At 36.5% G+C, this 14829-nt stretch overlaps 1 protein-coding gene across 2 annotated transcripts in view; it reads left to right on the top strand.

Annotated features, from left to right (window-relative positions):
• The window catches only part of exoc4 (exocyst complex component 4), a 217901-nt gene that overhangs the window by 125818 nt on the left and 77254 nt on the right, over positions 1-14829 (top strand). For both annotated transcript variants that reach the window (XM_088923436.1, XM_088923437.1), the window contains exon 11: positions 10729-10948. In XM_088923436.1, coding sequence (XP_088779562.1) covers positions 10729-10948 — 220 coding nt within the window. The remainder of the gene's footprint in view (positions 1-10728; positions 10949-14829) is intronic.

Here is a 14829-nt window from a genome sequence, read left to right on the forward strand (position 1 = left end):
CTCTGTGTGTGCCATTACTGTTGTTGCTTTCTCAATAAACTCTAATAAGTTAAGCAACACGTACATTTTTAATCCATTTCAACTGTCCCCCAATATTTGTCATGCATACATGCGATCCTCTGGTTTAATTCTAATTGTTGTTTCATAACATTACATTTCTGCTGTATTATAGGTCAGACAGAATTGTCTGTAATTAGTTGGTTCAGTTTTTCCACCCTTTTTATGGAAGGGCACTAGTGGTCAAAGGCTAGGAGCCATTATTAATTCCCTTGGCACCCAGGGAATGAATGGCACAGGGCAAGGCAATGTCTGAAGCTGCCTGCGTTATGTGGAGAATGCAGAAAATGCTATTAGATGCAAGATACCTTTTAATGAATCCTGCCTGATCATGGCATTTCAATTTGCTGATGACAGCACCTTAGCCATGGTGGCAGAGACAGTTAAACAGTTGGGACAACATCTCTCACACATTGTGGGAACTGTCTTTTTTCAATAAAAGGGATTTCACATCAGAATTAATACCCTTCCTAAATCAAGCTTTCTGAATGGCCTTTTGCCATTATGACCTTATGGTCTTATCTCAAGCAAATAGGGACCTACAGTAGCTGAGGTCAGAACGTGAGATAAAGGTCAGGATGGTGCCAGGAGATGTACCCTTTGGTATAGTATGTCAGATATGATGAAAGCCATGAAAGAAAAACAGAATTGTTGGGGCAGCGTTTCACAGGTGGACTCGCTAGCAATGGGAGAAAGTCCTCTTTACTGATGAGCTTTTTTGTAGACCACCTTGAAGAATGACAGTGTGTGTGGTGCAGATGGGCAAGATTATACACTGTGGTGTGCAACATTATAATCAATGGGGAGGATCAAGTGTTATTGTCTGGGCAGGAGTATCAAATCACTGCAGAAGTCCTCTTGTAGTGATTGATGGAAACCTGATTGCAAGTCTTGGGACCTCACTTGCTGTCCTTCTTGCAGGCTTATCTTGATGTGACATCATTCCTGCAGGACAATGCAGGGCCTTGCATTACTTGTGTAAAAAACACAGATACTGGTGTTGCTCGTGTAAGAATGGTTTTCATTGGCCTTACTCACCAGAACCACTGTCCATTTGAGTTGGGATAGCATGTGGCATCTAGGGTGGCATCTAGGGTTCAGAGATCAGTGCATTGACACATCAACTCATCCAGGTTTTATGAGAGCACAGGGGCAGAATTCCACAAGACAGCATCTGCAGCCTACTTTAAAAAAGGGTTTTATTGGTGCTTAATGTAAAGAAGATGATTAAGTAAACATCATCTAGAAGTATTTAATATTCTATGTAACGAGGTTTATTCCTGAAAAAGCGCATTTGTATAATGAAAGAATATTGATTAAAATTAGTATTGATGAAAATCTGCTCTCTTCATTGCAGTTATGCAGACTTTTAACTGTCATTGAATATGTTGCTCATAATCAGTTTTGCCACTTATAAAATGGCAAAAATAGAGGCATTAAAAGAATGTTAGGCTTCACAATCTTAAAAGGAATCATTAGAAAAAGAGGGAAATGCAGCTCGCATTTGGGAAAGTTCGTCAATATCGTACTCATCAAGGAAAAAAGAAAGTACTTCTTTCTTGCTGAATGTGATATGCCATGTGTGTCCTGCAGTATCGCAGCCTAAAAGAGCTGCAACTGTGACAGAAGATAGTCACTTCTTTATTTTGAGGCAAGGAGTCTCACTTCGCTTGGGGATACTTTCAGAGGTTTATCGAGTTGTGTCTAATTACTTCTTGTGATGTAGAGCCAGTGATCTCCAATGAAGAACTCCAATGATTTTATAGGGTTATCAGGTTAATTAAAAAAAAATACCCGTTTCATTTTTCTCTTCACACCTGCTGCTCTTCTTTGCCTTCTCATTGTAAAAGTTGAATAGGTGTGAGAAATAAAACCATTTACTCAAAAAGAAGTGTACAATTATATGTAATTACCTTAAAAGTGAATTCGTACAATACCAGTTCTCTTATTGTTTTATTGAGTGAGCTTGTAAAGGAAAGCTGTGTAATAGAGTATGAAAATCCAAGTAATAAATCTGATTTTGTAAAGCAGACAGAACCAAACAGCAGTCTTCAGATACCATCCTTTTAACAATGAAGTCTGGAACATGAGTCCTTAGAATACTTTTCTAATATCAATAGCCTTAAGCACTGACATCTCATGGGTACTAAAATGCCTAGTGTGTTAATAGAAATCTGTATATTTTATAAAGAATTTCAAGGTTTATGAAGTCTAACGCTGGGAATATATATGTCTCTGTGGGATAGGAGGTGAGAGATTAATTGAATTCCAGGTGAGAATTTGAAATGAAGGATTATTGAAACCCATAGTAGAAAAATTATGTACCTAGGGCTACAATTCAGATTTTGCATTTCATTTTAAACCTGCTTCCTACCATTGAATCTTTATTTTCTTTTCTTGGCATGTATAAAAATGCTTATTACAGGTCTTTGGACTGAATTTGCTTTTAGTAATTGTTTTTTTGCAATTTATTTCAATTTCATAAAATAAGGTTATTCTATTTCTTAAAATATGACTATTCTTCTTCTTTATTAGGACCTGTCTTTCTATTAAATATAATTTGGTTCCACATCCCTACTCCAATATGGGATAATGGTTCTGTAGATTTATATCTGAAATGTATTATTATATCTTGATATTTGTATTCTTAAGAGATTTTTTGTTAGCAAATATGAAAGTAAATTCTTTTTAAGTTCAGCGATATAATAGCAATTGTAAATGAAGAATTTAGTCTAAAATAGTCTGTTCATTATGATCCAATTTCCTAACCAAGAAGTATATTTAGTAGTTCTGAGTAAATGGATAAAGCAGTAAATGTTAGGAAGTCTATTAAGAATGGCTATACTATGTTGTGCTATATCGAAAATGTATTTGTTTTTTAGCCCTGTGCAAAAAAAAAAAAACAATTAAAAGCTGGTTATACATAATGGAGGCTGGAGTACACTTTCCTATTAGCCGTGATAAAAAATGTTTTAATTCAGAAAATGGCTACTTTTAATTACCAGCTCAACTGGTTATGATTAACGAATTGTATTAACCTTAATGGTAACTAGGACATTGTGATGTTAAATAGCGTCTGCAGTAAAAGTGGGTCTGCGCTATTGCTGGTAAATTGTCCCATTTGAATGCATTTGAAAGAGCGTCGTCCACATTTCTTTTGTGTCAGTATGTCTGCAGAGCAGTGCATCGAAAGCAGTTTATTTCCAGATTTTTTTTTTCTCACGTAATGCTATTAAAGGCTGATGTATCTCAAATACTACAGAGAACAATCTGTCTGTGTTGGCTGAGGCTTACAGAGGCATTGGACCTCAGTGAGTCATCGCACACTGAACCCTGCATGCCTTCTGCCTCACAGCACACTGCGGGAGTTAAGGAGCAACTGCAGGATGCCCTTGTAATCTCCTGGTTACTGTCCTCCAATTTAATTGATTCCTGGGCTTGGTTTGTTAGATGTCCATGCAAGCCGTTAGAAGAAAAACCCTTCAAGTCTCATGCTGCAATTTTCCATAGGAGTCCTATGATTTGTGTGATGGTTTAGCTTGGTATCATTACCAAATCGTTGAGAGGCAGAAATCCCTTCAAGCAATTCTAGAAATTTAAGTTTCTCCCTGGATTGGTGTTTTGTTCTCTGCCGGTCCTGTACGTGTGACCTTATATTCTTCAAAGCCTACAGCAGGCCTAGTGTTTTCCACATTTGTAATTCAGAGGATTCTGCCCTGCTTCTTATTTAAAATAGTAACCATATGCCGTTTTCAGGAACATATTTAAGTCTTTTAATATAATCAAGGGCTTAAATTATAATAAATTTTAAGTTATTTTGCAGTCTTTAGGATTTAATTATATAAATTTCCAACACACATGAATGTATTTTATGAGTATTTTATTGATATATAGGGAAAACTTTTGGAGGCAATTAGACAGTAGGCCTCGGGCTTCAGCATCTGTTTTCTAATGACAAATAATTAGACACTGTCTCCAATATAATCATCAGCAGTCATTCTTAATAAAATTCAATTGTCTGTGACTTAAAGGGATGCTGTTTGTTTTGAAATACCCCACCAGGAGAAACAACAGCTCTTGACAGAAATATTCTGACACATGTGCAAAAACACCCTGAGCTAGGCCATGATGCTAATCTTCTGTTCCCTACCAGGAGGACGGAGCAGCTAGAATCTTCCATACCAATGCCCCATGCAGTCTTTGTATTAATGCCCCCCACTGTCTGTAGACTGAGGCATAACCAAGTTGCTAATGTAACACAGTTCAGTTAACACCCATTTGCTGTGGTATAAGGAGTGTTTTGAGCCAAAAGCTTATCTTTAGGGAAAACTTCCTGCTACCCAGCTCAGATCATTTTCCATTTTTACGTTTTCATGCCATTTGCTATTTCTTTAAATGTTGTATTCTTTTTTTCCGGCCGTAATGATTTTCTGTGGGAGCATATCAGGTCACGCTGGGCTTATTTATTAAATGTCCCTTGTCCTCATTATTCTTCATTCTGGTAAGGAAACTGAGCCTCTTTAGACACAGATAACTAAATATTCGGTCCCGTACGACAATCACATTAGCTAGTCAAAAAATGAAGATTGCTTCTTGACGAACAATTAAGGGAGCCATTTAGACCTGATTGCGCTATAGCTTGTTACGATAATTCTATTTCTCCTGTAAGAAACGAATGGAATTTAGCTCCAATTATCTCCTGTAATCCCCTTATTAAATGTGAGTAATGTTTCCTGCCCTATCTCTGGTTTTACTGGATTGTTAACGCTGGCAGATTCTGGTTCTGCCTGTGCCTGTTGCAGAGGTTTTGTAAGCAGATTGTCACAGTATTAATTACAATTTCACAGACAGGACACACTGGAAGACAGTGACAGGGGCTCGGTCTCCTGCTGGGCTTTGTAAAACAGGGCCCTTCTAAAGTTTCCTCTGATATCAATTAATGTGTGAGAGCTTTAGAAGATTTGGTGCATTGTGATGGAAAAGAAATAGGATGAGGCTATCAAACAAATTCTATTTATTTACCCCTCCTTCTTTCCTCTCGAAAGGACAGCACGGTTCACTGAATGGAGCTGATGGAAAGCTGCTTGTTCTGCTTTAAATTTCTGCCTTTGATATTTCAATAAGGGCATCATCTCACTTCTACAATTTTATATTTTGTATATAACGGAAACCGTGGGATTTTCCACTCTTCTGTCATTTCCATATTAAACCTCATTCTTGAATCTGGGTTTTAATTATTATTGGATTTAATCTTAACAACGTGTAAGGCTTGTTTTTACCACTTCGGTGCTCAGTGTGTTTACAAAGCTGTTTTTCAAGTTTGTGTGCACAAAGCTGTTTTTTTGCCTTTCAAGTGTGGTGCATGTTATTTTATCTCCTGATCCATTTTGATTATGTTTTACACCTTTGTCTGACCTGGAATATTGATGCGTACAATATGTATAAGAGTCACCTTGGGCAGAATCCAAAGCAAGTATGTGTGAAGCACGGGTTGAAATAGAATACCAACCTTAAGATGACTCCATTGTAATCCATTTTATGTTGTTGTTTTTTTTTACTTTTAGTATGGTTTCCTGGCCACTGTGTTGGATTGCTGTTTTATTTTTTATTTATTTTTTTACCCTGAACCACGTATTCGGTGTTTTTAAACTCAGTTTAAAAATCGCACCAGATTTGGAACGAACCAAGTTTGTTTTATTGTTTGGTTTGCAGCTTCACTGCACAAGGGTGGGGGGATGAGGATGTGTAGACAGACTCCTCTGGGTTGCCTGCCTTTCTGTTGTTGCGGCCTGGGATGTCTTTAAGCACCACAGGCCGCACAGCCTCCTACCCGCGGTTCAGTGCCGATTGGTGTGGAGACGTGCCCCTCACGGACAGCCCAGAAGGCCATAGGGGACGTTGAGAGCTCAGAAAATTCTGGCCAATCAATCCAACTGGCGGCACTCAACCACTTATGCACCGCTGCTTGGGGAACCGATCACAGTACAGATATCGACACGATCTGTTGATCTACTCAGGAGCTCTCTTAGGTTTAATAATCACTGATGCAGCTGGAAATCCTCAGTTTCAGTCTAGTGTGTCTTATTACATTTCAAACTTCTCGCGGTCAGCCACATTACAGAACAATCGTGATGAAGCTGAAACAAACACCCGAATGATCGGGATTGGATGACTGATAACTTTTGGACTCCATATCTGTATGGTTAATCCAGGGATCCAGACCACCCTGCACAGCAGCAGGGACCGCCAGCATCAACAGAGAGCTTTTGCCGACTAAATATTGATTCCCCTTTCTGACGAATCAATGTGCATCTACGATAATATATTAAAAATCTTTGCTCATATTTAAAATAACCTGAAGAATATTAGCCAAACAATGCCTTGCAAATTACATATTGTTCTCCCATTGATCCATTTCATTTTTCAGGTGAATGCCAAGTCTGACACCACTGTTGGGCTAATTATGATAAAACAAATCGGTGCATTGAGTTGCCATGGCTGCTGCTGTGGCCTTCTGTGCGTATTGTGCATACCTTTATGAATAATTGAAATCACATTTATTTTGGAATAAAAAAAATGAGGAATCGCTCTGAAAATACTGCGCGTTAACCTGGATGGGCTTTACTTTGCCTCGGTATTTCCCTGCGTCGTCTCCATCATCAGGAGGCTTCCACAATTCATGTTTAATGTTCCCTCATAAAACTTAGTTAGCTTGCAGCTGATGGCCATTTATACTGCTGTCATTGCATATTTATTTCATAATGAAACTCATTTAGGAGATTTATGGTCAGGAAATAAGAACAGTGTGTTATTTTTAGTAATACAGAAAGCTATCCTGTCTATTTTTAGGCAGATTTGTTATATTCATCTTTTTCCACCGTCACAAAAAGAATCATTTTAAAGCTGAAGGAAAACGAAGAAATCCTTTTTTTGTGGTGTTCCTTACATATATATTTTTAATATTACATGCACCTTAGTCTGTTCTCTGTTGCATTTCCATGTAAAAACTCATATTTCTATATTTTTTATATTTGTTCAGTGTATTTTTATATCTTTTTGTGTTATAATAATGTGATAATCAGCTGGCTGCACACATCTTTATTGGAACTATCTTTATTTAATTTGAGAATTTTGCCATCAGTGAAACAGATTAATCTATTCTGTAAATTAGTTGACTTTAATTTATGGGTTTCCAATCCATATGGGAATGCAACCATGTCTGTACGGCACCATTAGAATACATCCATGGAAAATGTTTGGGCATGATCCGGCTGCTTCCATGCATAAAAAAGCAAAGATAATTCAGCTCTTGTCAGTTTTGTTGACTAATTGGATTATAACAGTGCTGAGAGAAGCATTTATAGCAATGATAGAAGTGGAGGGCTAAATGCAGTGTAATAAATCACTCTGGACTTGTGATCTGAAGATATTTGCTTTTTAATGAATCGGGTATTGTACACTGATGTTCCCTCCACAGGAAAGGGATTTTTAGGGAGAGTTTTTTTTTTATTTTAGCCAAATATTTATTAATATGGTTCAAAAAACCTTTTCTTCAAATTCATTAGCTCTTGTGCAAGTGTTGTTTATAATACATTTAGAGGACTATGTAGTGCATAAGAAATAAAACAATATATAAATACTGTACACAGATTCAGAGTTGGTAAAATGCAAATGGAAATACTTTTAACAGTCATTGTTTATACTTAATTTGAAAGTTTGTGCTTCCGATATTTAATAACAGTATTCCAAAAGAACATTTCCCACCTCAGCTGAACATAACAATATAAACCGCAATCGCACTGAACTTGAGCAGTAGGTTTTAGGTTAACATTTTTCAGAAACATTAGATGGAAACTGTGGCAACCATTTTTTTCTTCACTATTAGTAGGCCGTTAGTAGTAGACTCCTCTGGCAATGAAGTGTAAAGATTGAGGGCTTGTCGGAGTGATGTGTTCAGAAATGGTTTTATTTAAAATGAAAAATCTTTCAGTTTGTTTTCTGTCTTTCGAACAATGAGTTATAGAAACATTGTCCATTGAGCTTCACTTCCCTCTGGTGACAAAGCACACACATTTGTATTCCTAAATTTGGGGGTGACTTCCTACTGACTCTCATTCTGTTTTTATTTAACGTTTTACATTCCACTCAAATTGCTCAAAGCTCAAAAAGCTCAACATGAGGTGAAAATTGACTTGATACTTAGACTTAAAAAAGAGATGTCATCTGGCTCATATACTGTATATATAATCTTTTCCAGTAGTATCCCAATACTGATAGCAATGCCTGTCCCCTCCACAAACACACACCAGTCTTTTGAGACCATGTGTTGCCTGGTTGGGTATTCCACTCCTTTTGCACAGCTAGATAAAATGGAGATAGCTGACCAACATAGAATAGAATTGCTTCAGAGACAGAATGAACACTTACGCTCGTCTGGTTTGGTTGTGCTTTCAATAAATTAGCTAAATCAACTAGTGTATGTGTTGTTGAAGCCCTAACTGCCTTTTACAGGTTATTAGAGTTCCTGTTTATTGAGAGGATCAGAGAAATACATAGGCTAGACCTTTCTAACTACAAACATATATGTGTGTATAAATGTATATGTGTATTTGCTCTAAGTAGATTTATTTAAAGAACTGCTATTTATATGCACTTTTGTGCAAAAGTCTTAGACTTAGACAAAATCAAAATTTCTTATGTTATGTCTGTGCATGATGTGCATCATCAAATAACTCAAAGCCCCTACCAGTGTTTTCTACTAAGAAAACTGCTTTGATTGTTGTAGTTTACTTTAAGGTGAGAAGGTATCAATCTTGCCATTTAGTTATCTTTAATTCACATTAAAATCTTTAAAAAGGTTGATCACAATAATTCAAGGTAAACTATCCATGATTAGCTAAAATGAAATGTTGTAGCTAATCCATCACATTTACCAATCAGATCCAATTGACATAATGTCAAGTGTTCCTTGTCATTAACATAATTTGTTCCTCTCTACAGATCCATAAATCTAAAGGTTGCATCATGTTCTACAAAATAAGGGATTATCTAATCAGGACAAACTGTTAGTTTAAAAGGACTTGGATAGAATTTCAGCAGGTGATCCTTACAGAATTATTTCTACATTAAAGGGAAAATCCAGAGATGAAAAGAAAAATAAGACAATGCAAAATGTCTAAAACCTTTGCACAGCAGTGTACAGCAAACATTGTATTATTGTCATCACAGGATATACAGTATGATAAACTTAGAATCTACACCTCTCTTTTTTATATAAAAATATTTCACACTCATTAAGACATCATGTTTAGTAAAGCATGAACATTTAATTACCTTTTTTTAAAGAAATATAGAGTTCTTCCCTAGAAACGATAATTGTTTATGCATTCCATAAATGAGAAAGAGAATATCCGAAGGCACACCACTCCCAATAGATTTGTCTGTAACTTTTTGGTACTGTCCATACGAGAATAAATTACCCCAGCTGCTCCGGTATTTATAAATCTAGGTAAACAGGCTCTCTGAAGCATCTTTATATGTAAATATTTTTAGAAACTTCTACCTCATATAAGCAATATCAAATATGAAGCATTACAATGAAATCAGTTCTGTTCTTTGCGTATAGTGAATTTAATGCTAAGAAATCTTTCTATACACAACACAAAAACATGTAGTTACAATCGATTTTAAGTTTTCATGTATTTTTGTCAAGTGTGTTAAAATTGTGAGAAGTGTACAGGTTAATAGAGGGCTTTTTCAGAAGAGTACTGATTTGACTTTCTATATTTCAAACCTGACCTGGACTCTGGACAGAAAAGATGTGGGTTCAAATTCAAATTTGGCTGCTGCTTTTGTAGTCTTAGTAATCATACGTCACTCGTATTGTTCCAGTGATTGCCCGGCAACATAAACTGGTCCTCTCTAGGTCGTCGTTGTAGGTGAGAATTCGTGCTGAGCTGAACATCTGGTTAAATAGATGAGTATTTGGAAAAGCCGGTGCTGAATGTTTCCAGGTGTGACTGTGGACATGTGTGGAGGGGGCATGGGGCTTTCAAAAGACAACACAATCCTTTAAGAAGAGTAGAGGGTAGAGGAGTTAATTACCATACCGTATGTACTGTACATTGGAATTTTTGTTCACACTGATCTTTCGGGACATACACAGTACAGCAGACAACACAGTACAACAAACAACACCACACAATGTACTGTAGACAGCACATTATAAACATAATAAACAGTAACAGCCAGAACAATTATTGTGTTGTAGAGAACAATAAATATGTAGTAGTGAAAAAAAATGTGGTAAACATGGTAAAAAGTGCAGACATGCATTGAGTCTGAGGCATTGCAGTTTGCTGTTAGGATGCGTACTGCAGTAGGGTAGAATCTGTTACGTGTTGACATCACAGAAACACTTGTTTGTGTGCTGTGGTCTTTGTAGTTTTACTTTTAGGACAACGGGTTTTGGAGAGTTCTCAAATGCATTAGGCATCACTCTAATATTTCAGTCTCAATAAATCCAAAATCATGAACTGCAATAGGCAGGGACAGTTTGTGAAAGTTTGTATTTTGTGGCCCTTATTTAACTTACCATTACCAATGTGGAAGACTTCGGTACACTCTTTGTTCATGCTCTTTTCAAAGAAAGGCTTGGCTGTTGTTTTGCAGGTTTATCCAAGAGATAGAGCACAGCATGGGACCCGGGCAAGCCAAGCAATGCCAGCTGAGGACTTTTCTCACTTATTACATCAATGATTACTTCCTGAACCAAGTCCGCACTGAGATCAACAAAGAAATTGAGACAGTGACCAAGGTGTCTGACCCCCTGAAGATCCTGGCCAGTGCAGATACAATGAAGATACTTGGAGTGCAGCGGCCCTTACTGCAGGTAAAACTAAGGAATTTATTGATTCATTCATTCGTGTGACGTTGAGCTTGTTGTTCCAAATCACGATCCAGAAAACGCAAATGGAAGCTAATTAATTTTCAGTCGAGAACAGGAGGCACTCAAAAGGTTGCGGAACAAGCCACCCAGCGATGATGTTGAAATCCTTACTCTTGCTCATTTCAACAAAGCAACTGGATGAGACCCACAGATCAATAAGCTGCCAAATTCTGAATGGGCTGATGGGTCACATGGTCCTCTCCTCTCTCATTTGTAACAGTTCTTAAGTTTCTAAGAAAGTTGCTTGTGCATGACTTCACTGTTGTCTATTTTAAAGTATTTCATGTGAAGTTGGGAAAATCACCAATGGCCATGATATGATGTCATTAGAATTTCACTGGACCCTTAAGTAAATTAGCTATAACAATTTTAATAATCTCTTAATAAGCAACAGGCACTTATGTTTGTCATAATACCTTATTATTTGCTTGTCTTAAAGACTGAAGAATGAGTAGTAATAGTAGTAGAAGAATTAGACAGTAAGAATGTTAAAACCTTGTTGAAATCTAAGCCTTGCAATTCAATAAATCAGTTTTTTCTTTGTGTGTTGCCCATTTGCTCTGAGTATTGTCCGCAGAAAATGCTGGTTAAAATTTCTAGGAAAAGATTTTCAACTTTCTGACGGTCTTGACTCACTTGATGTTTAATTCTAGGGGTGCTTAGCACATCAGCCCCTTTCATGTTGTGTTCACATACAGAAGTGGTTGACAAAGAAGTACAATTGATCATATGCGTAACCTTTTCAAAATATTGAAGTTTCAGTCTGAAATCACATCCTTTACCTGCTACCCGAAATGTGTGTTTTGCACATGGAAAAAAAATTCTGCTCATCTGACGTGTACAATAATGGTATATCATCTTGCAGTATTTGAAGATCAAGGTCAGATGTTACAGTTTGGACAAAATAACCTATTTATCTACAGTAGTTCCTGTGGTTTTTAAAATCATATGGACTTAACAGTGGTAGTAAATTACAGTTTAGATAAATTATTTAAGACATTTAATTGGTGTTTGTTTAGGTAGCTACTGCTTTTTCATTTAGCTACTGTGTGCTGTTTGCATTTCAGTATTTTGAAGGTATAAGAGATCGCTTTATTGGCCATATATAATTTCTTGCATTAGGAATTTGTCTTTTTTCATACCCCAACCTGCTCTCCATGAGACACACTGACAGGGAGAGAAGCTTGGGGTCAGAGCACAGGGTCAGCCTATTATACAGTGCCCCTGGAGCAGTTGGGGTTAAGGGCCTTGTTCAGGGGCCCACAGAGTAGGACTCCTCTGCAGGCTGCGGGATTTGAACCAGCAACCTTCCAGCCAAAGGCACAGATCCTTAGCCACAGAGCCACCGCACCGCCCTGGGTGTTAAGCGTAAAGGTTACCGTATCATATCACTTATATATGTTTTTAGTCCACTTTTGTTTTATACAGTAGTTTTGAATAAAGAAGGGCTTCTATGTTAATGAGCATTTTCAGTTCAGCTACTGCATCTCTGCTTCTTGCTTGTATTTGTATTATGTGAAGTTTTATTTACCAACATCTGATTCTTTTTTAAAATTTGTGTTAGTTATGAAACAGTCATCTCAATATTTATGACATGGAGAGAGCTTTAAAAATTTCATGTAAAAAGAAAGGCTTGCAGCCAGCGCTGCGAGCCAACAATGCTAAACTCTGTGGTGCCCCATCTCTAAATTTAATATTCTTAAAACATGTTTCATAAACAATTTCTTTTGCATGGCCTAATTACTCAGATCACCTCATTGTCAGATAGCAAAAAACATAACCCTTTCAAATCTAAAATACATCTTTTTTTATTGACTATGGCTTAAAACAGTTGTAGTATAAAGAAATCTCTTTACATAAATGTATTCTGCTTACAGTAGTAAATAATTGCTTTTCGGTTTTGGAAAGGATTAGAGAATTTGTACCTTCAATATTATTAATCTGCGCAAACTCTCAGCGAAAGGGTCCTTTAATCTCCAATGGCAGTTAATTATGAAAAAAAGAGCACAGCTTTCTGTTTCTGTTTCCATTTTTTTATGATTACGGCATCCACATATTAAGATGACAGCAACTTCCTAATTGCTCAATGGGGATAAAGAGTGGCTTAACATTGAAAGACTTAATATCTTTTATAAAGTGTGAACTTAAAAAAGAGCTCTTTTGTTAAGCTTAGCCATTCTTAATTATCTGAAATAAAAGAACCATGTTGCATATTTCTTTTTGTGATTGCAATGATATCTTTTCTTTTCTCATTTAGTGAATTTGGTATGATGTAAGATTACAGTTGTCCTTTAAACAAAATATAAGCACATATTCACACACATACTGTACATACCAGTGGAGGCTGGTGACATCTGTCCAGGTCAGGGGTGGAGCACAAGTACAGTATGAATAGTCAATGTTTCAGCCTTGAGCTAAGACAAAGAAGGTTTTTATATGTTTTGAAAATCAGATTATGAATCATTAACTAAATAAATAATCATAACCCCCAAATTGTAAAATTTTTATATATTAGAATGTACTTGACTGGTATAGTTAAAAGAACCTGGGTTTGTGTTCCCTGTCACAGCTCTGGCAAAAGAGTAGTAAATCTGAGGCAAACTGGGTAAAACAAATATTCATTAACAATGACAATAGCACAATCTTAAGTGTCACACAACAGAACATACAACATAAAATATTCTGTACAGTTACTCTATTTACAAACACAGCTTCTCAGAGGCCTACATCCTAGTCAACCAGAAAAACCCAGAGTGCTAGCCCAGTACAAAGAAATCCTACATAATGCCTAACAGGCCAACAAAAAAGTAAACCTGCATCCTAAATAGAACAGAATACAAACCAGAGCTAAATTTCTCCTATCATTTGGAATGGTCCAAAGATTCTAAAACTGCATCACTAGCACAGAGAATGTGTTTAACCTGGGGATTCTTTATAAGGGAAATCAGAGTTTCCTAAAATAACTGGAAAGCAAGATGTCTTAAACAAGGTTCCAACCGGTTGATTCGAACAAAATCCTCTTGCCTGGCACTCATTGACTTCTCTTTCTTCTCGTCTTTCTCCTCCTTGTCCTCTCTTTGTGTGTATCCCTCTTTCTGCTTCTGCCTATCTGTCTTTTATGGAATGGTTGAGGATTCTTAACCTTATTTCAGCTATTAGTATAATATGTGACTCTAGATGTATATTTGCAGTTAACACTACACTTTTCATTACTAAAAACAACATATTTTTTAATTGTTTCACAATGTATCATAAATGAAAATGTTCTCCAGTATCCTCTAAATACAACCATTAAGTTTGTTCTCCCAGCAGTGAAACTGTTTTCTGATAAAGTGACAAATTAATGAGGTACTGCTGTACTCAAGACTTCATAAACATATAGAACAATGTGTGAATTCCAAAAAAATCAAAACACAGTGCCGCAAACCTTATATGAAACGTTTGGCCAAGATTTAAATTGAATATACAGTACTGTATATATGCTATCATTGATTTATGATTTTAAACCAAATATATAAATTATGGCCTAAGAAACAGAAATATTAACTATTAATTGATAAAACTGATATACAGTATACCACAGTCTTTGCCATATTAACTTGTAGCCTATATTTTAAGACATCAGTGCGGTATCCTACTGTACTTTACCATTTTCCATTTATAGGTAGTGATCACTTGCAGATTTTATACAGTGGAATCTAGCTTGGCAAAGTGCATCTTCAGAAGTGTGTTAACCTCCATACTATACTTACATCAACAAGAAGGAAAACAATAACTCTCTTACTATTCCGGTTCTGTCATGAATTTCATTGTTTTCTTTCTCG

The sequence above is a fragment of the Atractosteus spatula genome, chromosome 8 (assembly GCF_055471065.1).
Source record: "Atractosteus spatula isolate fAtrSpa1 chromosome 8, fAtrSpa1.hap1, whole genome shotgun sequence".
Taxonomy (NCBI): domain Eukaryota; kingdom Metazoa; phylum Chordata; class Actinopteri; order Semionotiformes; family Lepisosteidae; genus Atractosteus; species Atractosteus spatula.